Source organism: Hemitrygon akajei, chromosome 12 (genome assembly GCF_048418815.1).
Source record: "Hemitrygon akajei chromosome 12, sHemAka1.3, whole genome shotgun sequence".
In the NCBI taxonomy this organism is placed as follows: Eukaryota; Metazoa; Chordata; class Chondrichthyes; order Myliobatiformes; family Dasyatidae; genus Hemitrygon; species Hemitrygon akajei.
The window spans coordinates 14,940,514-14,965,473 of record NC_133135.1 but is presented as its reverse complement, the minus strand read 5'-3'; the positions used below and the strand labels follow the sequence as shown (position 1 = coordinate 14,965,473).

General features: G+C 42.8%; 1 protein-coding gene across 1 annotated transcript in view; it reads right to left on the bottom strand.

Annotated features, from left to right (window-relative positions):
• Positions 1-1,152: 1,152 nt before the first annotated feature.
• Positions 1,153-24,960, bottom strand: part of LOC140736731 (calcium-activated chloride channel regulator 1-like) — an 84,991-nt gene continuing 61,183 nt past the window's right edge. Inside the window, exons 11-14 of the mRNA XM_073062611.1 lie at positions 16,556-16,817; positions 14,265-14,432; positions 6,787-7,014; positions 1,153-1,863 (exon numbers count right to left, since the gene is read on the bottom strand). Of these exons, the coding sequence (XP_072918712.1) occupies positions 1,427-1,863; positions 6,787-7,014; positions 14,265-14,432; positions 16,556-16,817 (1,095 nt within the window). The 3' untranslated portion in view covers positions 1,153-1,426. The remainder of the gene's footprint in view (positions 1,864-6,786; positions 7,015-14,264; positions 14,433-16,555; positions 16,818-24,960) is intronic.

Below are 24,960 nucleotides of genomic sequence, written 5' to 3'. Positions count from 1 at the left end.
AACCATCTCACACTTATCCGGGTTGAACTCCATTTGCCACTTCTGAACCCAGCTTTGCATCCTATCAATGTTCCACTGTAACCTCTGACAACTCTCCACGCTATCCACAACACCGCCAACCTTTGTGTCATCTGCAAATTTACTAGCACATCCCTCCACTTCCTCATCCAGGTCATTTATAAACATCGTGAAGAGTAGGAGTCCCAGAACAGATCCCTGAGGCACACCACTGGTCACTGACCTCCATGCAGAATATGACCCATCTTCAACCACTCTTTGCTTTCTGTGGGCAAGCCAATTCTGGATCCACAAAGCAATGTCCCCTTGTATCCCATGCCTCCTTACTTTCTCCATAAGCCTTGCATGGGGTACCTTACCAAATGCCTTGCTGAAATCCATATACACTACATCTACTACTCTACCCTCATCAATGCATTTAGTCACATTCTCGAAAAATTCAATCAGGCTCATAAGGGACATAAGTATGTGAAGAGCAAGAGGATGAGCCATGTGAGAATACTGAAAATGTGTACATGGAGCCAGAGGAGGTAGTGGAGGTACTTAATGAATACTTTGCTTCAGTATTCAGTTACAGCAGAATTTCAAAAACATTTGCCCATTAGCACTGAGTGGAACAGCTGCAAAAACACAGAACTTCCGTGAAGAGTGGCCATCATGCTGGGTCCAAACTCTGCTGACCTGGCTATGCCATCAACATCGTGGCCTCTGTAAAGAGTGAATACTGACCTCCTCCACATTCACCTCACTGCTTCAGTCTTTCTTGACATTTCCAAAATGGAGTTGATCATGGCCTCATGCCTGATCTCTAGACTTCTCCACGAAGCAGCTCGTACTCTCAATGCTCTCCAGGGACTACAGAGTGCACAAACTGCACAAGCTTCAACAGTTTCTGAAACACGATCAAGACAAAAAGAAGAAGCAGAAGATGTAGAGAAAGTGAAATACTCAAAGAGATTGGCTGTCTGCAAAATGTCGCTCAAGGAATTGCTGTCCTCTGGCTCCATCTTGACTGGATATCTAAAGTTTCTGTGGAAACTAAGGAGACTATGGAGACTCCAAAAAATAACTTCCATTACGAACTCTTAAAAGGTGGTATCATAAAATAAGGTAATGCAACCATTCCAGAAAATATTGATTTATTGGTACAGAGCTATGTCAAGATTATGCAGTTTTACAGATTCTACCCTAGGAAAAAGAACCACAATATCCTCCAAAAACAGTGACACCAATCAAAATAAAGCATGCAATCTTCTGATCAACCCCAATAGGGTAAGCAATTAACTTGGACTGAATTTCCTCCAAGGAAGGTCTTCCATTTGTCTAAGAATGACTACAGATGTCTCAGAAAATCTTCACTCTGCAACAATAATAACTCAGAATAAAGTAAATGTTCAGATTAGTAAGCTCAGCAGTTGCATTGACTATATGCTAATGCTGCTTCTGGCAACCTCTTTCTGCACTTCTTCTGCACAACATAATGAGTAATCCCAATAATCAAACATACAATGATTGCCACTACTACTGCAATCCAAATACTGTGCAGAACCTGTACTTTATTGTCCTCTGGTTCGTTGGACATCAGTTCATCAGGCAGAGGCACAAAGGAAGAAACGCTGGCAACATTGGACATCTCGGAAGACTGATCCTTTTCATCACAAGCACACAAAGCAAAATAGAGTGTGGTTGTGTTTTTAAGTCCTGTACTTCCAACGGCAATTGTGAATGTTTCTTTGGAGCCAAATGGTTGTGGTTTCAAACTTGTCAAATTAACCTGTTCAGCTCCTGAGAAATTGTCCCGTAGCTGCAGCAGTTTCTCGCTCATTCTCATCTCATAGTAGGAGGCTGATTAAGAAAAGAAATAAGGAATTGTATTGACATATTGAACAATATTGGATCAATTGTGAGAATGTGGCGAGTGCACATGCAACAGATCAATCATGTGATGAATTGCTTGGGCCTCCTGTGTTCAGAAGGCTCTGTCTATTTATGCAGGCTTTTGATCTCGGTGGGCCCAGTTTATCGGTCCTTAAGACCATAAGACATAGGAGCAGAATTAGGCTATTCAGCCCATTGAGTTCACTCCACCATTCCATCATAGCTGATTCCAGATCCCATTCAACCCCATACATCTGACCCCTCATCATATCCCTTGATGCCATGACCAATTAGGAATCTATCAACTTCTGCTTTGAATATACCCATGCACTTGGGCTCAACTGCAGCCTGTGGCAGAACATTCAACTTTGGCCCTCAATTTTGATGCTGTGCACTCGATTTCTGGATACCCCGACCAGAGGAAGCATTCTCTCCAAATACACCTTATCTAGTCCTTTCAGTATTCTGTAAGTATCAATGAGATCTAAATTCCAGTGAGTACAAGCCTTAAGCTACCAAATGCTGATATATTAATACCTTCATTCCTGGAATCATCCTTGTGAATCTCCTCTAGACTCTCTCCAATGACAATACATCCTTTCTGGGCCCAAAGCTGTTGACAATACTCCAGGAGCAGCCTGACTAGTGTCTTATAAGGCTTCAGCAGTATATCCTTGTTTTTATATATTCTATTCTCCTTAAAATAAATGCCAACATGGCATTTGCCTTTTTTTTTTACCATAGACTCAACCTGTAAACTAACTTTCTGGGAGTCTTGCATGAGGATTCCTTAGTCCCTTTGCACCTCCAATGTTTGAATTTTCTCCCCATTTAGATAATAGTCTGAACTGTTGTTCCTTTTATTAAAATGCATTATCATACATTTCCCAACACTGTTTCCCAATACATTTCTATCTGCCACCTTTTTGGCCATTCTTCCAGTTTTCTAGGTCCTGCTGTAATCGTATTGCTTCCTCAGCACTACCTATCCCTCCACCTATCTTTGTATCATGTTATGTACCCCTAGGGTTCATATTTTCTGTGGACTATTACTTTAAAATGTCGGGAGAATGAGACTCGCATTTGGACACTGAGCTGTTATTAAGAGAGAGAGAGGCAAAGAATGCTCGGAAAATTGATGTTATGGTTTCTCTGCAAGTTGTTTACCTTTCCATGAGGACACTTGCCTGCTTGTTAAAGTTTCTGCAGAGAGAGAGGAGGGCGGAGCAGGTTGATGGACAGTTGGTGTCCAACATGTGGAGATAAAAACCAGGTCCGCTGTTACACAGGGAGACACGCAATTTCGGACACTGAACAAACTTTGTTGCACCCACAGGAAGGTGGGTTTTTGGAGGATCAATTTGGGGAAATCAATCAGTTGCTCACAGCGTGAAAAGGTACAACCGGAGGGGAATTATTTGTGAGTCCATCCTTGCCTGAGTGATAATTCTACCACTGAAGAATGGTCGTACGTGTTATGGTCATGGTCGGTGACCACAACAGGACTTTGGAAGACAACGGGAAGATTGACGACATCACCTCTCTCCTCTCTTTCTCTCCAACGTTACTCAACTAACTACCTCGAACTGAACTGAACTCCCTTCATCATCGTAAGACTCTATTCATTCAACCCTAGGTTTGAAAGAGCCTAGTTTTGTTCCTATTTCCACACTTATCTGTATGTGTATATATATATCATTGCTAACCTGTTTGATATATTTGCAATTCTAGTACTTTATTGCGTAGTTTACTGATAAACACTATTAGTTTATAGCAATACCAGACTCCAATGTGTTTTCCATTTCTGCTGGTTCTTTAACCTGGTCACGGGGTACGTGACAATTATATGCAAGCTTTGTCACAAAGCCATCAATTCCATTATCCAATCACTGACAAACAATATGAGAAGTAGCGTCCCAATACTGACCCTGAAAAAACTGCTAGTCACTGGCAGCCAACCAGAAAAGGCCCCCTTTACCCCCACTTGCTGCGTCCTGCCTGTCAGTCATTCCTCTATCCATGACAGTATATTTTCTGTAATGCCATAGGATTTTATCTTGTTAAGCAGCCTCATGTGAGGCACCTTATCAAATGCCTTCTGAAAATCTAAGTAAATGACTTCCAATGTCTCTTCTTTGTCCATCCTGCTGGTTATTTCATGAAGAACCGTACAGTCGCTAACGTGACTCAGTAAAAACATTTAATCCATTGTCATTCTTGCTCCATGGACACGTAACACATATGTCTGATAGTCTACTTCAAAGTCATACTGTAACATTTGTTAAATCTTGTTTTATTATCCTGACAAGCAACTTAGGATATTTTACACAGGAAGATGTGCTGATGGTGGAAATCCAAAATCCTGGAGGAACTCAGCAGGTCAGGTAGTATCTATAGAAAAGAATAAAGAGTCAATGTTTCAGGTCAAGACCCTTCTTCAGGACCTGATGAAGGCTCTCAGACTGTAAAGTCAACTTTTCTATAAATGCTGCCTGGCTGCTGAGTTCCTCCAGCATTTTGTGTAGGATATTCGGATATTTTACATTCAACTCAAGTTGTCATTACAAAACAGAACAATGTAATGCATTTTAATGTTGAAACCTTAACTGTTCAACTATTTTTATTCCAGTTCATTAGATTCAGATTAGATTAGCTTTATTTGTCACATGTATAATGAAATACCAAAACATACAGTGAAATGTGTCATTTGTGTCAAATCAAATCAGCGAGGATTGTGTTGGGTAGCCTGTAAATGTCGTTACATTTCCAGCACCAACATTGCATTCCCACAATTCCCTAACCCCGACCATATGTCTTCAGAATGTGGGAGGAAACTGGAGCAACCAGAAGAAACCCACACGGTCACAGGGATTACATACACAATCCTTACAGGCAGGACTGGGAACTGAACCTTGATCAGTGATCACTTGCACTGTAAAGTGATGGGCTACCTGCTGCACCACAACACAGGGAGGATTCCTTGCCTGTAACAATTCCAGCAGAAAGAGAGGCCAACTATACCTACCTTAACTCTCTGGGCCACTGTGTGTGTTAATGTGCACAGGTGTTCATAGACAATGAGTCAGTTTGTGATCTTCAGTACCAGACATTGACTGGAACTGTAGTGTTCCACTGGGATCAGAGTGAACAAAGGCTTCATAAAATGTAAGAGCTGTGAAGATGTATGGCAGAAACTTGAAGGGAAAGACAATTATCTTATCCCCTGTGGTCATTGACTGACTGTGATCTTCCATACTCAGAATGTGGTCATAAAATATGTTAGGGTATATTTTGGGTTCATGATTTATAACAAAATATTAACTTCAGCAAACAATCTTCTGAATATGCATTGTAGATTTAACATAAAAATATAGACAATTATTTTGACATGATGGTGGGAAGATCTAGGCACAAAGTTGTTACATGTAGTTCAAAGAAAGCATAGTAAATGTGGATTTGTTTGTATTGTCCTGCATTTTTCTGTGATCTTTTGCACATAAAATGTTGTGTAGGGTTAGACCACGCAGACCTTCCCCCCCCCCCCCCCCCCAGAATGGTCTTCATTTGATGCCTGCTGTATCTCACTTTGTGGAATAAAGAGACTGCTTCATTTCTACCAGTACTTCTCTATGGTGACTTCATTCCCGCAGCAACAAAATTCACTTCAATAGTAAAGGTACTGAGTCAGGTGCTACACACGCAAAACACTAGAGGAAAAAATGTAAATAGTTGACATTTTGGTCTGAGACCCTTTGTCAGGACTGAGAAGGAAGGGGTAAATGTCAGAATAAAAAGGTGGGGTGAGGGGGAAAGAGGATATCTGGAAGGTGATAGGTAAAGCAAGGTGGGTGGGAAAGGGCAAGGGCTGGAGAAGAAAGAATATGACTGGAGAGGAGAATGGACTGGAGTGAAGGGGAAGAAGATGAGGACTCAGTGGATGTAATATGGAACTGAGAAGTGCAAGGTCAGATTGAGGAGTGGAGGAAACGGTGAGTGGGGGTTGAACTTTGTCGGAAGAAGAAATTGATTTCAAGCCATCAGGATGGAAGCTACCCAGGCGGAATATAAGGTGTTGCTCCACCACTCTGTGGGTGGCCTCACATCATAGGAGGACACCATTGATCGATATGTTGGAATGGAGATGGGAATGGATATTAAAAAGTTTGGTCACCAGGAAGTCCCACTTGTGGCAGAGGTGCTCAATGAAGGATTCCCCCATTAAAATGATTCTCACCACTGTAGAGGAGGCCGTTTCAGGAACAACAGACATAATAGATGACCCCGACAGATTCACAGATGAAGTGTTGCCTGATCTGGAAGGACTCTTTGGGTCCCTAATGGACGTGATTGGACAGGTTTACACTAAGGCCACTTGCAGGGATAAGTGCCTGAAGGGAGATTAGTGGGGAGGGATGAATTGACTAGGAAATTGTAGAGGGAACAATCCCTCCAGAAGTTGAAGATATTTGATCATAGAATAACAAATTCTATTTCCTTTAGAGCCGGTACGGTAGTGTAGTGGTTAGTGATTCTGCTGCTATCTGTAAGGAGTTTGTACCTTTCCCTGTTACTACATGGTATCCTTTGGGTGCTTTGATTTCATCCTATATGCTAAAGACATATGATGGACCAGTAGTTAATTGGTCACATATGAGTAATTGAGCAGCACAAGCTTATTGGGGCAGCAAGGCCAGTTACCATGCTGTACTTCTATATAACTTTTTAACATAGGAATTAATTAAAGTTGCAAACTTTATTTGTTCTTGTTTTTTCTTCCTGGGGAATGTGTTTTAATTGTGTCAACTGGTCAGCAGATTTCCCAACTATTGATTCACTTCATTGCTGGGAAGAAAAATTCCATGTAAGTTATTAAAACACAGGAACATTTACCTGCTCCTTGATCCAGGTCTGCTCCTGGTGCTGTCCACTGCAGCTCAATTTTGTCCTCTTCTATGGTTGCATGAAGATCTGTGACTTTGCATGGTGGAAAGTTGACAGTAGGTGTACCTGGAGGAATTGAAAGTGCTCCTCCTGATTTCACCCTGCTGAAGATACCTATTTGAGCTGCAGAATCTTCATTACTAACTGGAGGCTTTGGAGGATTTGTGTGGATAACACCTACGTGGAATGAAAGGAACTGAAATTGAAATTGGAATTGGTTTATTCTCATCACATGTGCCGAGGTACAGTGAAAACCTTGTTCATACAGATCAATTCATTACACTGCACATTGAGTAGAACAAGGTAAAGTAATGTCAATGCAGAATAAAGTGTGACAGCTACAGAGAAAGTGCAGTGCAGGTAAACAATAAAGTGCAAAATTCTTCCAGAATCTTGTAAACGCCAGCCAACCCAAGCCTTAGGTCATCTTTGACCTGCATAAGCTGTGACTTGAGCTTCCTTACTGGTTTATGGATGGTATAAATCTGGCGTTTTTTCAGGATCTCAGGGATCCTTCCAGAAACTGAAAACATACGAATGACAAGTGGTAGCGAAAGGTTCCTCCTTGTTGTCAGGTTTCCTAGTTTTTCTGTCAATTGAGGGCCCAATTGATTTCCTTCACCTTGTAGCTATTCTATAGGAACATTATGCATAATTTCCTCAGGAAAACTCTCCAGGTCCAAAATTGTTTTCTCATGGTTAATCAAAGTTCTTCCTAACAACAATAAGGAACCCATCGCTACCACCTGTCTTCTCTATATTTCCCCAGTTTTTGGAAGAATCACTAGGATCCTGAAGAAATGCCAGATTAATACCATCCACAAATCTGTAAGGAAGCTCAAGTCACAGCTTATGTGTGTCAAAGATGAACTGGGATTCAGGTCGGCTGGTGTTTACGTGCTTTCTTATGAATGCTGAGCACCATACGTGGGCCAGATGGGACACACAGTGGATGCCTGCATCAAGGACCGCAGGGGATGTATCCATTTGCGTAACCCGGAAAAATTGGTGGTAGCAGAACACTGCATTCGCTATAGCTTTGGATTGAATTCAATGGCACAAAACTACTGTGCCACTTTGGGACAGCCTGGTATAGGAACCATTGAAATAAAACTAGAGGAAAAGAATTTTTGACAAAGATGAAGGTCTCGCTGTAAGTAAGAACTGGAATTTGATTACAAACAAGGTGGGAGAGCAGAAATCTGATTGGATGATATCAAATTAATAAGGAGGGATGAACTATGGTGGTATACTTACCACTGGACTAGACATACCCAAGCATCATACCTGAAGAAGATAGCAGAGTTTGTAATTGAAATGTTGGTTATAATTGATATGTGTACCCGGCTGGAAGCCTGAGAAGTGTTTATTCATCAGGACCAGAAGAGTTTGAAGGGATCATGCCAGTCACTGCCCGAGTAAGCGGGTGGAGAACATGATATATGTCATCGGGTGAGTCCAATATGAAAACACTGGCATTTCCAATTTGACCAATAGCATATTTTCAGAGTTTTACTGTTGGATCCAATGTCTGGGTAACATGGCCTTCACAATGTATAACCATATAACAATCACAGCACGGAAACAGGCCATCTCGGCCCTCCTAGTCCATGCCGAACTCTTAATCTCACCTAGTCCCACCTACCCACACTCAGCCCATAACCCTCCACTCCTTTCCTGTCCATATACCTGTCCAATTTTACCTTAAATGACACAACTGAACTGGCCTCTACTACTTCTACAGGAAGCTCATTCCACACAGCTATCACTCTCTGAGTAAAGAAATACCCCCTCATGTTTCCCTTAAACTTTTGCCCCCTAACTCTCAAATCATGTCCTCTCGTTTGAATCTCCCCTACTCTCAATGGAAACAGCCTATTCACGTCAACTCTATCTATCCCTCTCAAAATTTTAAATACCTCGATCAAATCCCCCCTCAACCTTCTACGCTCCAATGAATAGAGACCTAACTTGTTCAACCTTTTTCTGTAACTTAAGTGCTGAAACCCAGGTAACATCCTAGTAAATCGTCTCTGCACTCTCTCTAATTTATTGATATCTTTCCTATAATTCGGTGACCAGAACTGTACACAATAAGTTTGGAGTGAATGAGGATGAAGGGATGACTTTGACAGAGGTTTACAAGATGATAAGAATCATAGATTGAGTGGATAGCCAGAGACTTTTTCACAAGATGCAAGCAGCTAATACAAAAGGGCATAATTTTAAGGTGATTGGCCTAAAGTTTAAGGGGGATGTCAGAGTTAGGTTTTTGACACAGAGTGTGATAGATGTGATAAAACCTGCCAAGGGTGGTATCAGAGGCAGATACATTATGAATATTATGAACCTGTTAGATAAGCACATGAACGATAGAAAACTGGAGGGTTCTGTAAGAAGAAAGGGTACATTCATCTTACAGTAGGTTAAAAGGTCGGCACAGCATCTTAGCCCAAAGGACCTGTTGATGCACCATCAATAACTCTTGGAGACGAGAGGCGAGATATAGGATTTTATTGGCTGGAAGAAAGAACAAGCAGCAATTGACCACCACACTACATCCTGGAGACTGAGGCTGGGGCTCAGGCTCCAATCGCCTTTATACCGGGGTCTGTGAGAGGAGCCACGGTCAGTGGGAGGAGCCACAGGAGCAGTCAGTGGGGGGGGGGGGGGGGGGGACATGTCCAGACAGGTATATGTAGTTCACCACACCTGTACTGTACTGTAATGTTCTATATTTGATGTTTGGACACACCAGACAGTAATTCATACCAGCCCACATATTGTAAGCAGGCAAAAAGTAATCTGAAAACTGTCCCATTAAACAGGGTAGGTGGCGGTGTGGGGTTTTGCTTTTCCTAATAAGTCATTGGACAAACACAGGTAAAAATGCTGGAGGAATGGGCACCAGTTCACAAAACAGTTGAAAAAGAAGGCAGCCATATCCAGCAGGCAGCCTTAGGAGCGGGCAGCAGAATGAGAGGCAGCAGAGTGAAAGGGCTTTGGCTTAACAGGCTTCGGTGGTAACGGGACGAGGTGAGGCAGTTGTTGATTGCAAAAGGAAGTAGTATGTGTGTGAGGTCAATTTTCTGCAGTCGGTGTCAGATGTGGGAGGATCTGGAGTCTCCCGGAGTCCAGGACGGCCACATCTACACCTGGTGCATCGAGATGCAACTCCTAAGAGACCATGTTAGGGAACTGGAGATGCAGCTCGATGACCTTCGTCTGGTCAGGGAGAGTGAGGAGGTGACAGAGAGGAGTTACAGGCAGGTGGTCACTCCGGGGCCACAGGGGACAGAGAGATGGGTCACAGTCAGGAGTGGGAAGGAGAAGAGTCAGGTAGTAGAGAGTACTCCTGTGGCTGTACCCCTTGACAATAAATACTCCTGTTTGAGTACTATTTGGGGGGGACACCTTACCTGGGGGAAGCGACAGTGGCCGTGCCTCTGGCACAGAGTCTGGCCCTGTGGCTCAGAAGGGTAGGGAATGGAAGAAGGCGGCAGTAGTGATAGGGAACTACCATAGAACCATAGAACACTACAGCACAGTACAGGCCCTTCAGCCCCCCATGTTGTGCCGACCCATATAATCCTTAAAAAAAAGCACTAAACCCACACTACCCCATAACCCTCCATTTTTCTTTCATCCATGTGCCTGTCCAAGAGGCTCTTAAATACCCCTAATATTTTAGCCTCCACCACCATCCTTGGCAAGTCATTCCAGGCACTCACAACCCTCTGTGTAAAAAACTTACCCCTAAAACTCTATAGTCAGGGGGTCAGACAGGTGATTCTGTGGACGCAGGAAAGAAATTTGGATGGTAGTTTGCCTCCTAGGTTCCAGGGTCCGGGATGTTTCTGATCGTGTCCACGATATCCTGCAGTGGGAGGGAGAACAGCCAGGGGTCGTGGTACATATCGGTACCAATGACATAGGTAGGAAAAAGGACGAGGTCGTGAAAGAAGACTACAGGGAGTCAGGAAAGAAGCTGAAAAGCAGGACCTCAAAGGTAGTAATCTAGGGATTAATGCCTGTGCTATGCAACAGTGAGAATAGGAACTGAATGAGGTGGAGGATAAATACGTGGCTGACGGAATGGAGCAGGAGGCAGGGATTCAGATTTCTGGATCATTGGGACCTCTTTTGGGGTGGGTGTGATCTGTACAAAAAGGACGGGTTGCACTTGAATCCCAGGGGGACCGATATCCTGGCGGGCAGGTTTGATAGAGCTGTTGGGGAGGGTTTAAACTAGTTTGGGAGGGGGTGGGAATCAGAATGTGAGTGCAGGGATTAAGGTAGAAGGACAAGGGCATGATACTAAGAACTCTGAGTTGATGAGGAAGGACAGACAGGGGACGAAACATAATTGTAGCCAGTTAAAGGGGTAGAAATGTTTCTATTTCAATGCTAGGAGTATTAGGAACAAGGAGGATGAACTTAGAGCATGGATTAGCACGTGGAACTACGATGTTGTGACCATTACTGAAACGGTTGGAGGAAGGGCAGGATTGGATGATGCAGGTCCCGGGGTTCAGGTGTTTTAAAAGGAATAGGATGGGAGGTAGAAAGGGGAGAGGAGTGGCATTGCTGGTCAGGGATAGTATCACAGCTATAGAAAGGGAGGACGCTGCAGAGGGAGTGTCCACTGAGTCGGTCTGGGTAGAAGTCAGAAATAGGAAGGGATCAATCACTGTGCTGGGAGTAGTCTAAAGGGCCCCAAATAGCCCTCGGGACACCGAGGAGCATATAAGTAGGCAGATTTTAGAATGGTGCACAAAATACAGGGTAGTAGTTATGGGTGATTTCAACTTCCCTCATATTGACTGGCACATCCTGAGTGCAAGGGGGATAGATGGGGCTGAATTTGTCAGGTGTGTTCAAGAAGGATTTCTGACACAGTATGTGGACTGGCTGACGAGAGGAGGGGCTATACTGGATTTAGTTCTGGGTAATGAACCTGGTAGGTGACAGACCTCTTGGTGGGGGAGCATTTTGTTGAAAGTGACCACAACTCCCTTAGCTTCAGCATAGCTATGGAAAGGGATAAAATCAGATGAAATGGTGAAGTGATTAACTGGGGAAGGGCTAACTTTGCAGGGATAAGGCAGGAACTAGCAAGAGTAAATTGGAAACAGATGTTCAAAGGGGAAAGCACAGAAGTAATGTGGGAGAAGTTAGGGACCATTTGAGCTGGGTTCAGGATAAGTTTGTCCCACTGAGGCAAGGAGAAAACAGTAGGAAAAGGGAGCCGTGGCTGACGAAACACGTGAGGCAACTCGTCAAGAGGAAAAAAGGAAGCATATGTTAGATATAAGAAACAGGAAGTAGGAGGGGCTCATGAGAAATATAGGGTAGCCAGGAAGGAACTAAAGAAAGGACTTAGGAGAGCTCGAAGGGGGCATGAGAAGGCCTTGGCATGTAGGACTAAGGAGAACCCCAGGCATTCTATGTGTATGTGAAGGACAGGAGGATGACGAGAACGAAGGTGGGACCGCTAAATGATAAAGAGGGCAACATGTGCCTGGAGGCAGAGGAGGTTGGGGAGGTCCTAAATGAATACTTTGCTTCAGTATTCACAAGTGAAAAGGATCTTGATCAGGGAGAGGTCAAAATAGAGCAGGCCTGTGTGCTGGGCAATGTGGAGATCATGGAAGAAGTAGTGCTGGATCTTCTTAAAAACATTAAGATTGATAAATCCCCAGGGCCAGATAAGATACACCCCAGGTTGTTGTGGGAATTGAGAGAAGAGATCGCTGGAACATTAGCTATGATCTTTGAATCCTCTTTGGTTACAGGGGAAATGCCGGAGGACTAGAGAATGGCAAATGTAGTTCCCTTGTTTAAAAAAGGTAATAGGGAGAAAGCAGGGAACTATAGACCGGTGAGTCTTATGTCAGTGGTCTGCAAACTACTGGAAAAGATTCTTAAGGATAGGATCTACGAGCATTTAGAGAAGTACAGTCTACTCATAGATAGTCAACATGGCTTTGTGAGGGGAAGATCGTGCCTCATGAGCCTGATTAAGTTTTTTGAAGAGCTAACAAAAGAAATTGATGAGGGTAGGGCAGTGGATGTGGTCTACATGGACTTTAGCAAGGCATTTGATAAGATCCCTCACGAGAGACTCATCCAGAAATTCATGAGGTATGGGATAAGTGGAACCTTGGCTGTTTGGATGAATAATTGGCTTAAAGGAAGAAAGCAGAGGGTAGTTGTGGAAGGAAAGTATTCTGCCTGGAGGTCGGTTACTAGTGGAGTGCCGTAGTGATCTGTCCTGGGACCCCTGCTATTTGTGATTTTTATAAATGACCTGGATGTAGAGGCAGAAGGATGGGTGAGCAAGTTTGCGGATGACACGAAGATTAGAGGAGTTGTGGATGGAGCTGTAGGTGGTCGAAGGTTACAAGAGAATATAGACAGGCTGCAGAGTTGGGCAGAAAAATGGCAGATGGACTTCAATCCGCACAAGTGTGAGGTGATGCATTTTGGAAGGACAAACCAGAAGACTGAGTACAGGATTAATGGTCAGTTACTTAAGAGTGTGGATGAACAAAGGGACCTTGGGGTTCAAATCCATACATCCCTCAAGGTCGCTGCACAGGTTGATAGGGTAGTTAAGAAGGCCTATGGGATGCTAGGCTTCATTAACAGGGGGATTGAGTTCAAGAGTGGAAAGGTCATGTTGCAACTCTACAAATCTCTGCTGAGACTGCACTTAGAATATTGTGTTCAATTCTGGTCACCTCATTATAGGAAGGATGTGGAAGCTATGGAGAGGGTGCAGAGGAGATTTACCAGGATGTTGCCTGGTTTGGAGAACAAGTCATATGAAGCAAGGTTAGCAGAGCTGGGACTTTTCTCTTTGGAGCGTAGAAGAATGAGAGGGGACTTGATAGAGGTCTACAAGATTATGAGAGGTATAGATAGGATGGATAGCCAGTACCTGTTTCCCAAGGCACCAATAGCAAACACCAGAGGGCACATGTACAAAATTAAGGCAGGGATGTTTAGTTTTTTACACAGAGGATTGTGAGTGCCTGGAATGACTTGCCAGGGATGGTGGTGGAGGCTAAAATATTAGGGGTATTTAAGAGCCTCTTGGACAGGCACATGGATGAAAGAAAAATAGAGGGTTATGGGATAGTATGGGTTTAGTACTTTTTTTTAAGGATTATATGGGTTGGCACAACATGGGGGGGGCTGAAGGGCCTGTACTGTGCTGTAGTGTTCTATGGTTCTATGTTTCTATGGATGTAAACCAATGAAGACAAAAGGCACTAGCCCAGTCAGACAATTGGGTTAGCATGGACAAGTTGGGTCTAAGGGACTGTTTCCATCCTGTATTGCTCATGATTCTCTGACTATAACCACTGCAATGACAAAGGAAACCTGTGTTGTCTTATTCTGAAATGCCAAATATTTATTACCATTTTCTGTGTATCCTGGTATGTACATGGCGCTCCCATCTGTTCTGTTTGTCTTCGTGGTAGACCCTTCCTTTCCTAATACCCGCACCTTGAAGTTGTATCTTCCATGTCCAATAGCATTCAGGAAATACTTAGAGTAAACCCCATCATTGCTGACAATATCAGCACCTAAAAGTAAGTAAAGGTGAATGATTTTCAGCCGAGGAGAGAATGCAACACTAATAATGCAATTTGGTTAGAAGCTGCCTATAGAAGCTTCCTACTCTCATCTCATTGGTAGTCCATTATGATGTCCTTGGGTCAAGAACAAATTTCTAATTTTATATGTTTTTATTGCTGTCTGGACTTCCAAATGTATGATATATTGAGCAGGATTTATGATAACATACAAAAATGAGAATCTTTTCATTATATTTCTCTGTTCCATCAGATCCACAGAAACTGTGACATCTGAATGAGTTGCAAAATGATCCCAGGCAGACACTATGTGCACACAGAACACAGACACCCGGCTACCCTGAATATTCATCATCGGTCAAGTTCAATGCCTGATTTATTATACAAGGTGATAAATGAATCTGAATCTGAATCACTTCTGAATCTCCCTGGATGGATCGATGAGAAAGTTTCCAAACAGCAGTAGGCCAGCAAGTTTGATCCAGTCAATCACAACCCATAGACGTCTGAAACTAGCAAGTAATTCTTTTATTCTGCCTTCCCGTCCAAATCCATCCTTTAGCATCCAAATTTATTAGCTTTTTTATCTATATGCTGAATAATTCTTTATTTTTAAATAAATTTTTATTCTTCATAATTGTTGAATGTTGTGCTTTGTTGCATGTCATGCTCTGACTAACACACTACAGCAAATTCCTAATGCATGTAAATATATATGGCAAATAAAGCAGGCTATTAATCCTATATTGATTCTTCTCAGCGTTGTCTCAGTTCAATCTGAACAATAATGTAACACACACACACACACACACACACACACACACACACACACACACACACACACACACACACACACACACACACACACACACACACACACACACACACACACACACACACACACACACACACACACATCTAGGGGGATGAAGATAAAGTCCCATTTACTTTGCTGATTTTTTTTATTGAAGTTACGTGAAGCAATATTTTGCTTCCTGTTGGGAATTACCCTCTCCTGTTCCTTTTTTTTCACTGGAACTTGCAGCAAAAATCCCCTGAGGGTGGTAAGTCACTTTGTGTGTTAAATAAATATAATACAGGTACATCTATCTTCCATAATCTCTATGAGCAGCTCAGTTGAAGATTTATGCAACTGATTAAATATTCTTCCTATTTTAGTTGTCACATTGTTGGAAGTCACACCTGGGACAGAATTGTTCTTGGCTTGGCTGCCTGCTCAGACTTCCTTCATCTATACTTGGAAGGCCAAACAAGATGACTGTCTGCACCCCTATAGCTGTCCCACAAGATAGGGAAAGCTCTGTATATCAGTTTGGCTTCAGGGATCATGCCTGAGGTCCTTACCTCACAATGTTCTGATAGCCTTTGACTGGTGTATTTCTAAAACATTCCGATAAAGTAAAAGGATTAGACCTCATCTGCTTTTACATTTTTTTTCCACAGAATTTGTGACCCCATTCAGACAGATGAATCTCTCATTCACACACCAGTCCTCCCTGCCATTGGGTTGTGTTCCAGTCAAGATGGTGCTGAGCTTCGGCCTTCATCGAGATTGTGTCTCAGACTTGGTTGTTTTTGAGGTTTGAGGGGATGGCTTTGGGGATTTGAAGTCAGATTAGTATTTAGGGACAATGATGTGGGGGAGATAGAGGTTGGGTCAGAGTTCAGGTTGGAGTGCTCCATAAGTCAAAGGCCAGAAATCTCTGTGGAAGTCTGTTGAACCTGACACTGAGTGCTTGGTGCAGTAAGCCATTGCTTCATTGAGGTCTCAGCACTGAGGCTGACTCTGGGCTCACTACTATGTGAAGCGATGAGGTGGATTGTCCATCTGACCTTCAGGCTGTCTAAGATCTTCTCATTTGATCACAAGGACATCTTGAGGTCAAATAAGCAGTCAGCCAGTACAACACAGATCAAGGCACCTATAGGTTCAGTAGATCTCCTGGTGGCAGCCGATGGCAAATATCCTTTACATAACCATTTTACTCTATGTCAATAGATCTCCCTCAAACTTATACTTATGCTCACTATATCATTATTCAATTCACAAAAGCTCCAATTCTTTTTCTCATAGAGAATTTTATATGACTTACCTAAACCATTATCTAAAAGCTCCACGTCTTTTTTAGGAGCCGTGGGTGATTCAACAGTGATTATCACACTTGCAGATAAGACTGGTAAAAATCCTTGGGAGACTTTTGCATAAATAACCACTGGAGCAGAGGGATCCTTTCTGATGATTTTTGTGCTGACTGTGACAGGGGGAACATTCTCATCTGCTGCTTGAGATGTTACTGTAACTGTTAATTGTTGCTTATTTCCAAGATTTCTGATACTGTAAGTCCATTTTCCTTCCTGTAAGATGAGTATGGTTAGTCCTATGATAATCAAAGGCAGGAATAACTTTTCAGTGATATTTAAAATCATTACTGTACATATAGAAGAATGATTATCTCTATGTTGGGAACCATTGAGAAAGTTGTGTTAAGTCATTATCTTCAGCACTGTAAAGATACCATAAGATCATAAGTCATTGGAGTAGAATTAGGCCATTGGGCCCATCAAGTCTGTTTCCCTATTCTATCATGGCTTATTTATTACCCCTCCCAACCTTTTTTTCTAGTCCTCTCCATGTCTCCATGTAACTTCTGATGTCTTTGGTAATCAAGAAACTATCAACCTCTTATTTAAATATACCCAATAACTTGGCCTTCACATCCATCTGTGGCAATGAATTCCACAGATCCACAGCCCCACTCCACTCCAGCTTAAAACATTCCTACACATCTCTGTACTAAAGGGACGTTCTAAGTTCATGATTTTGAAGGAACTTTGTGCAAATAAATGTTGTTTGGTAACCTAAATATATTAACCAACATTCTGTTGAATCCAGGCCCATTTCCTACCACTGGGAGATTACTCTTGTCAGTTTGCTATTGAAGAGTGGTGCCAGAGAGAGGAGGAAATTCATTGTATAAAAGAAAAAAGTGCTGGAAATCTCAGCCAGTCAGGTAGCATCTGTGGAGGGAGAAACACAGGTTATGTTACAAGTCAACGACTATTCATTTAAATAATTTCATGGAGTACATAGGATAAAACTTTATTTTTCTATTTTGAGAAAAATAAGGCAGCATCAATGTATCTCTAAATAAATAAAGATAAAATTAACCCCAGTTATTCAGGTCTGAGATGAAGAAGCACGGAGTTAGTGAGATTTAAGGATGTCACTATAAAGGATAGAGTAACTGGGGATCAATTAGATATTGTCTGAGCATGGATATTAAACTCTGGAATCAAAGGCTGAGATTGATGCAAATAACACATCATGCTAGAAGAAGAAAAGAGGTTGAAAAGGTCACAAAGGTGTACAGTACAGAAACGGGCTCTTTAACCCATTCAATCCATGTCAACCATCAACTAACAATTTTCACTAATCCTAAGCCCTATATTATCTTCCTTACATTCCCATCAACCTCTCAAAGTCCCCCTACATTCCCAACATGAGAGGTGGAAATGGGTAAAGCTGTACAACACAGCTGTACAGTGGATACAATGGATTACAGAAACATTGATGATGTCCAACCATTCCATCGGCAGTGAGAAGAGGCACATCATCGAGTGAGCTCAAGATGCCGTGCAGGGAAATTCATCAGGATCCTGCACAGCCGACAATTCTCCTGTCACCAACGTACCTGTAATGTGAGAACCATATACTAAGCAGGAAAATCCACCATCATAGCAAATGGGATGAAAGGGTACAAACTGTCAATTCTTAGACTAAGTGAGACAAGATGGATGTCATCTGCAGTGACTCGACTGACAGACAGGATGAGTATCTTCCACTCAGGTCATCAGAACAATGGCGCACCACATACAGAGGATATAGCCTTCATGATGACAAGCATGCAGAGCCATGATCACACAGGAAGCCATCAGTTCCAGAATCATCACTACTATCTATTATATCTATCACTATCACTACTATCTATCATCACTACTATTGCATTTTGGAAGAACAAACCAGAAGACTGAGTACAGGATTAATGGTCAGTTACTTAAGAGTGTGGATGAACAAAGGGACTTTGGGGTTCAAATTCATACATCCCTCAAGGTTGCTGCGCAGGTTGATAAGGTAGTTTAGAAGGCCTATGGGATGCTAGGCTTCATTAACAGGGGGATTGAGTTCAAGAGTAGAGAGGTCATGTTGCAACTTTACAAATCTCTGGTGAGACTGCACTTAGAGTATTGTGTTCATTTCTGGTCACCTCATTATAGGAAGGATGTGGAAGCTATGGAGAGGGTGCAGAGGGGATTTACCAGGATGTTGCCTGGTTTTGAGAACAAGTCATATGAAGCAAGGTTAGCAGAGCTGGGACTTTTCTCTTTGGAGCGTAGAAGAATGAGAGGGGACTTGATAGAGGTCTACAAGATTATGAGAGGCATAAGTAGGGTGGATAGTCAGTACCTGTTTACCAGGGCACCAATAGCAAACACCAGAGGGCATATGTACAAAATTAAGGCAGGGAAGTTCAGGGGAGACATCAGGGGTAAGTTTTTTAAACAGAGGGTTGCGAGTGCCTGGAATGACTTGCCAGGGATGGTGGTAGAGGCTAAAACATTAGGGGTATTTAAGAAAACAATAAAAAAACACAAAATGCTGGCAGAACTCAGCAGGCCAGACAGCATCTATGGGAGGAGGTAATAACGACGTTTCGGGCTGAAACCCTTCATCAGGAGTGAAATAACATGGGATGGTCGAGGGCGGATAAGAAGTGGGGGGAGGGATAAAGTAGAGAGCTGGGAAGTGATAGGCTGGAGGGCGAAGAAGGTGTCCTGGAGGTGCGGGAGGTACGAGGAAAGGGAGGCCAGGTATCTCCTCATCGCAGAGATGGTCGCTCTCACAGCCTGGCGGGAGAAGCAGCGGGAGGCAGAGTCAATTACATGTGAGTACCTGTGATCCTCTGAAGGTCCAAATTGGGAGGCTTGGAAACGAATCCTGAAGCCCATTGGAGTTAGTTGGTTGCGGAGACACGCACCAAGGAAGGATATGTGACTATAATACCGGGTCTGGGTTAGCATGTGGTCCAAAAGTTTCAGGGCCGAAGAAATAGTAGGTTGGGAGCGGAGAGACAGGCTCTCGCTGAACTCCCGTTGGAGAGAAGATCTGAACTTCTTCAGTGTAGGCATCACTGGAAGAGGCTTCGCAGTAGTGAATTCAAAGGCAACACGAGTGAATCTGCAGATGCTGGAAATAAATAAAAAAACACGAAATGCTGGCAGAACTCAGCAGGCCAGACAACATCTATAATAGGTAATAACGACGTTTCGGGCCTTTCCTACACTGAAGAAGTTCAGATCTTCTCTCCGACGGGAGTTCAGCGAGAGCCTCTCTCTCTGCCCAAAACCAGACAGGCCGGACCAGTGGCAGTTTGCGGGCTGTCAACCAGATAGCACAGCCCTTTTCCCAGTTGTACCGGACACAAATGTTATTTTGGCCTCTATACCATCTGATTCTCGAAGGTACATGCTTATTGACCACCTTCTTCTGGGTCCCTCTGCATGAGGACAGTCAATACACGTTCCCTTTTATGTATAATGGACAACAATGTTCCTGGACAAGTTTGCCACAGGGCTATGCTGAGAGCCCAGTAGTAAATGGAGCTGCAGTACGAAGTGATGTGAATGGTGAATACAGTTGCCAGGTACTAATGCCATTTTACAATATGCTGCTGATCTAGTTCTGGCCTCCAAGACACTGGCTGATTGCCAGAAAGACTGTAGAATTGTTAAACCACCTGGTGGCACATGGACACCGAGCCTCATTATCTAAATTACAGTTCTGCCAAACAACTGTTACCTATTTGGGCTTTGTTCTGCCGCAAGGCACTAGAAGACTTGGTCCTGAATGAGGGTCCACCTCCGCACAATCTCCTACACCAGAAAACTAAAAAAAAACAGATGAATTCCTTGGAATGACAGATTACTGTCGACACTCAGTTCGTGAATACAGAACCTATTATTCTGTGCTATGGGCAACTATACTACAGGACGCACCGTCTTAAATCCAATGGAGCAGGTATATGAGGTTCTAAAGAAGGAATTGCTCCACGCATCTGTCTTGGGCATTCCTGACTACTCTAAATCCTTTCAGTTAGCTACTAATGAAAAGGAGCGATTTGCGAGCACCGTTCTGACTCAGGAACACGGTAGCTTGAAAAGACCAATGGCACATTACACCACCCGTGGTGAGTGGCCTGTCTGGCTGGCAACAAGCTGTGGCAGCAACAGCAGTGATGGTCGAAAAGAGAACGCATTTAACATTGGAACCCTCCTGCACAGTATTCACTCCTCATGCAGTAATGCCACTCCTCAATTCAAAGACTACACAGCACTTCAGAGCAGAAAGATGAACAGGGTTTGCTATTTATCAAAGCCAAATGTGATTTTTCAAAGAGCACCTGCCCTTAATCCAGCCACCCTTGTTCCTATTCACAATGATGCTGAGCGACATGATTGTGTGTTAACTGTAGAAGCTATTACCTTCCCTTGTCCTGATTTGAATTCTACCCCTTTAAATAATCCAGATCTAATTATTTTTTACTGATGTGTCGCTGTGTAAACCTAATGATTTTGAGACACCGGCTGGGTATGCCGCTATGACTCCTCATGAGATATTGGAAGTAGGTTTCTTCCTTTCAAGAACATCAGTGCAAGCATCTGAGTTATTTGCTTTCACTAGGATCTGCATCTTAGCTGAAGGTAAAACTGTGAATATCTATACAGATTTGGATATGTTTTGGCACAGTACATGACTTAGCTACACTGTGGCATCATAGGGGGGGGTTTATTACTTCCTCTGGTAAATCCGCTCAACTTATTAAAATTGCTACAGGGTGTTTTATTGCCCCAGCAGATTGCTGTGATAAAATGTCAAGCCCATCAGTGTAGCTCCGACCCCATGTCACAAGGTAATGCTGCAGCAGAAACAGATGCTAAATCTGCCGCCCTTTCCTGGGAGGCCATAACTGTTTCAATGAATTTACAATAATTTTCACCTGGACCCCCTACCGTAGAGACCTTACTGACTGCACCCATGATGCCGGGGAATTATGGTCGCACCATGATGGCTGCCCTGTTTGTCCCCATAGTCTCCTCTATACCCTTGTTAGACTGTCAAGTGCACGTGGGAAAAGGGGTGTGACACAGCAAATAGGACAGCAGTGGCTTGTGCCAGGGCTAATGGTAGCAGAACAGTGTTAGAACTTGTGAGATTGGACAAAGAAACAATCGGGGGAAGCCTCTGCTAAATTTGATCATCTATTCCACCCCAGAGGCACCATTTATGAATCTGCAGACAGACTTTGTACATATGCCAGCAAGGGGGAAATACAAATATCTGTTAGTAACACTGCACAAGAGACTTATAAATAAGATACGGATGCATGGAGTCAGAAGAAGTGTATTGGCATGGATAGTGGATTGGTTAACCAATAGAAGGCAGAGGGTATAAATGGGTGTTTCTCCAGTTGGTTGTCTGTGGTGATTGGGGTACTGCAGGGGTCAGTGCTGGGCCCACAGCTGTTTACCATTTACATTGATGATTTAGAAGAAGGGACTGAGTGTAGCGTAGCAAAATCTGCTGATGACACAAAACTGAGTGGGAAAGCAAATTGTACAGAGGCTGTGAAGTGTCTGCAGAGGGATATAGATAGGTTAAGTGAGTGGGCCAAGGTCTGGCAGATGGAATACAATGTTGGTAAATGCAAGATCATCCACTTTGGAAGGGATAATAGAAGAGCAGATTATTATTTAAATGCTGAAAGATTGCAGCATGCTGTTGTGCAGAGGGACTTGGGAGTGCTTGTGCATGAATCGCAAAAAAGTTGGCTTGCAGGTACAACAGGTTATTAAGAAGGCAAACAGAATGTTGGCCTACATTGCTAGAGGGATTGAATTCAAGAGCAGGGAGGTCATGCTGCAACTATACAGGGTACTGGTGAGGCCACACCTGGAGTACTGTGTGCAGTTCTGGTCTTCATACTTGAGGAAGGATATACTAGCTTTAGAGGCAGTGCAAAGGAGGTTCACCAGGGTTAATTCCAGAGATGAAGGGGTTAACCTATGAGGAGGGTTTGAGTCACCTGAGACTATATCCTCTGGAGTTCAGAAGAATGAGAGGGGATCTTATGGCAGCATACAACATTTTGAAAGAGATAGATAAGATAGGAGGAGGAAAGTTGTTTCCATTGGTAGGTGTGACTAGAACTAGGGGACATTGCCTCAAGATTCAAAGGAGAAGATTTAGGATGGAGATGAGGAGAAACTATTTTTCCTAGAGTGTGGTGAATCTGTGGAATTTTCTACCCAGGGAAGCAATTGAGGCTTCTTCACTAAATATACTTAAGAAACAGTTCAATAGATTTTTACATAGTAAGGGAATTAAGGGTTATGGAGAAAAGGCAGGTAGATGGAGCTGAGTTTATGGACAGATCAGCCATGATCTTATTGAATGGTAGAGCAGGCTCGATGGGCCAGATGGCCTACCCATGTTCCTATTTCTTATGTTCTTATTAATATTGGACATGTTTTATAAATGGAAAGAGGCCTTTCCCACATGAAAAGATGACACTAGGACAGTAGTTAAATTACTGATGAAGGAGATTATTCCCAATTTGGGATTCCTTGCAAGTTTAATAGTGACAGAGCAACATACTTTATGGGGAAATTAACTAAAGTATTGAGTCAAGCCCTGGGATTCTCCTGTGTCCTACCAACCACAATAATCGGGAATGGTGGAAAGGATGAATGAAGTGCTGAAAAATACTTGAGACAAATAATGCTAAGAGGCCTGAAGTGGCCTGAGGCGCAGCTGATTGCTCTATATAGCTTGAGAACCATCCTATTTCTATTTTACAGGACACTAAATTGACCCCTTTTGAAGTATTGATGGGAGGATGTACGGCCATGGATTCTAAACCCCTTTTGGCTAGTGCCCAAACAGCACTGATACGAACTGATGAGAAAACCCTAGAAAAAGTAAAAGCTCTAGGTGAAGCTATTAGAATAAATCATGGAAAAGTGACTGAGGCCCTACCAAAACCTGGGAGGGAAATACACATCCATTTAAACCAAGTGATTATGTATATATATGAAATCACTGGAAAAACTCTTTCTCTTTCTCCTCGGTGGAAGAGACCCTATCAATTGCTGCTAACTACCTGTAAGGAGATCAAGATGGGTCAAAGCCAATGGGTGTATGGAACCAAGGGTAAGCTGTATTGTCTCTCTCTTCTGGAGTCTGATAGTGTACTGGAAAAGACAGAAAACTTTAGAAAAGAAAATGAAGTGGCTAAAGATATATGGACTTATTAGCCTTATTGCTTTAGCATCTAGACTTGGCTGTGTTTATAATACATATTTAGACTTAGCTTCAGAGTATGCTACCCAACCGGAGACAGACCAGCAATCCGGAGTACGATGAGGAAGCCTGTCTGACTATGTGCTCTTCCCTCCCCTTCACATGAACCCCCTTTTTTCAAGGAGGAGAATTGATCAGAATGATCAAAAAAGGAGGGGACTGTGGAGGATTTTAGCCGACTGGGTTGGGTAAATACCTTTGTGAGACTATAGAATGCGTGTCTGTATTGCTTACTGCCTGGATTAGCAGAGAATCATGGTGTTGCCCTTTAGCCTACTGCTGCAAACACAAGACTATGTGATACTGCCCTCTAGCATACTAATGTACAACACAAGGCTACATGACGTAATTGTAGAAGAAAGTACTGAATACAGAGTTAAACTATCTGCGTGGTTAACAACCTGCATCTTCCTTTAATTAGCAATATGCCTAGTGCTGATCATAGTGCATAATACTACACCATAAACAAAAGGGAGACAGTGAAATTCATACATTTTAGGGAGCACCCTATGGGCTGTCAAGTAAATTAAACTGTGTATATAGTTTTCCTTCATCTGTCTGGTACTAACATATAAAACAAATTATACCTTTGTACCTTTAATGACTTACTGGATCTAAGGATTTCATGAACTTTCTTAGATTATTTATAAAGACTCACCATTTGACCTCGGTTATCAACACGCTTGCAATAATCTATCTTAGTTCCAACGATGTACAACAACATATTTCTGTGTGTTGTAGGCAGAAAAGACACAGTCTCTGGCATTTTTGTGAGAATTGACAAGATGCACAGGATTGACTTTTTTAACTTTGACTGATGTACTGTAATTGACTTTCTGTGTGCATGTATAAAAAAGGCTGTGACCACTGTTCTTTGGAAGACTTGACAATCATACCGTTAGCAAGTCGTTCTTCCTTTATTCATGAATAAAGGTATGCTCTAGTCACTTTGAAGTCCACATCCAATTTACTATTGACCAACTTTAATTGAAATTCCTTAGCAAATTAATTTCCCTAACAATAACACAGCAGAGTTTCACCTTTCCACTATGATCACCTGATGAAGACTGGCTCATGGAT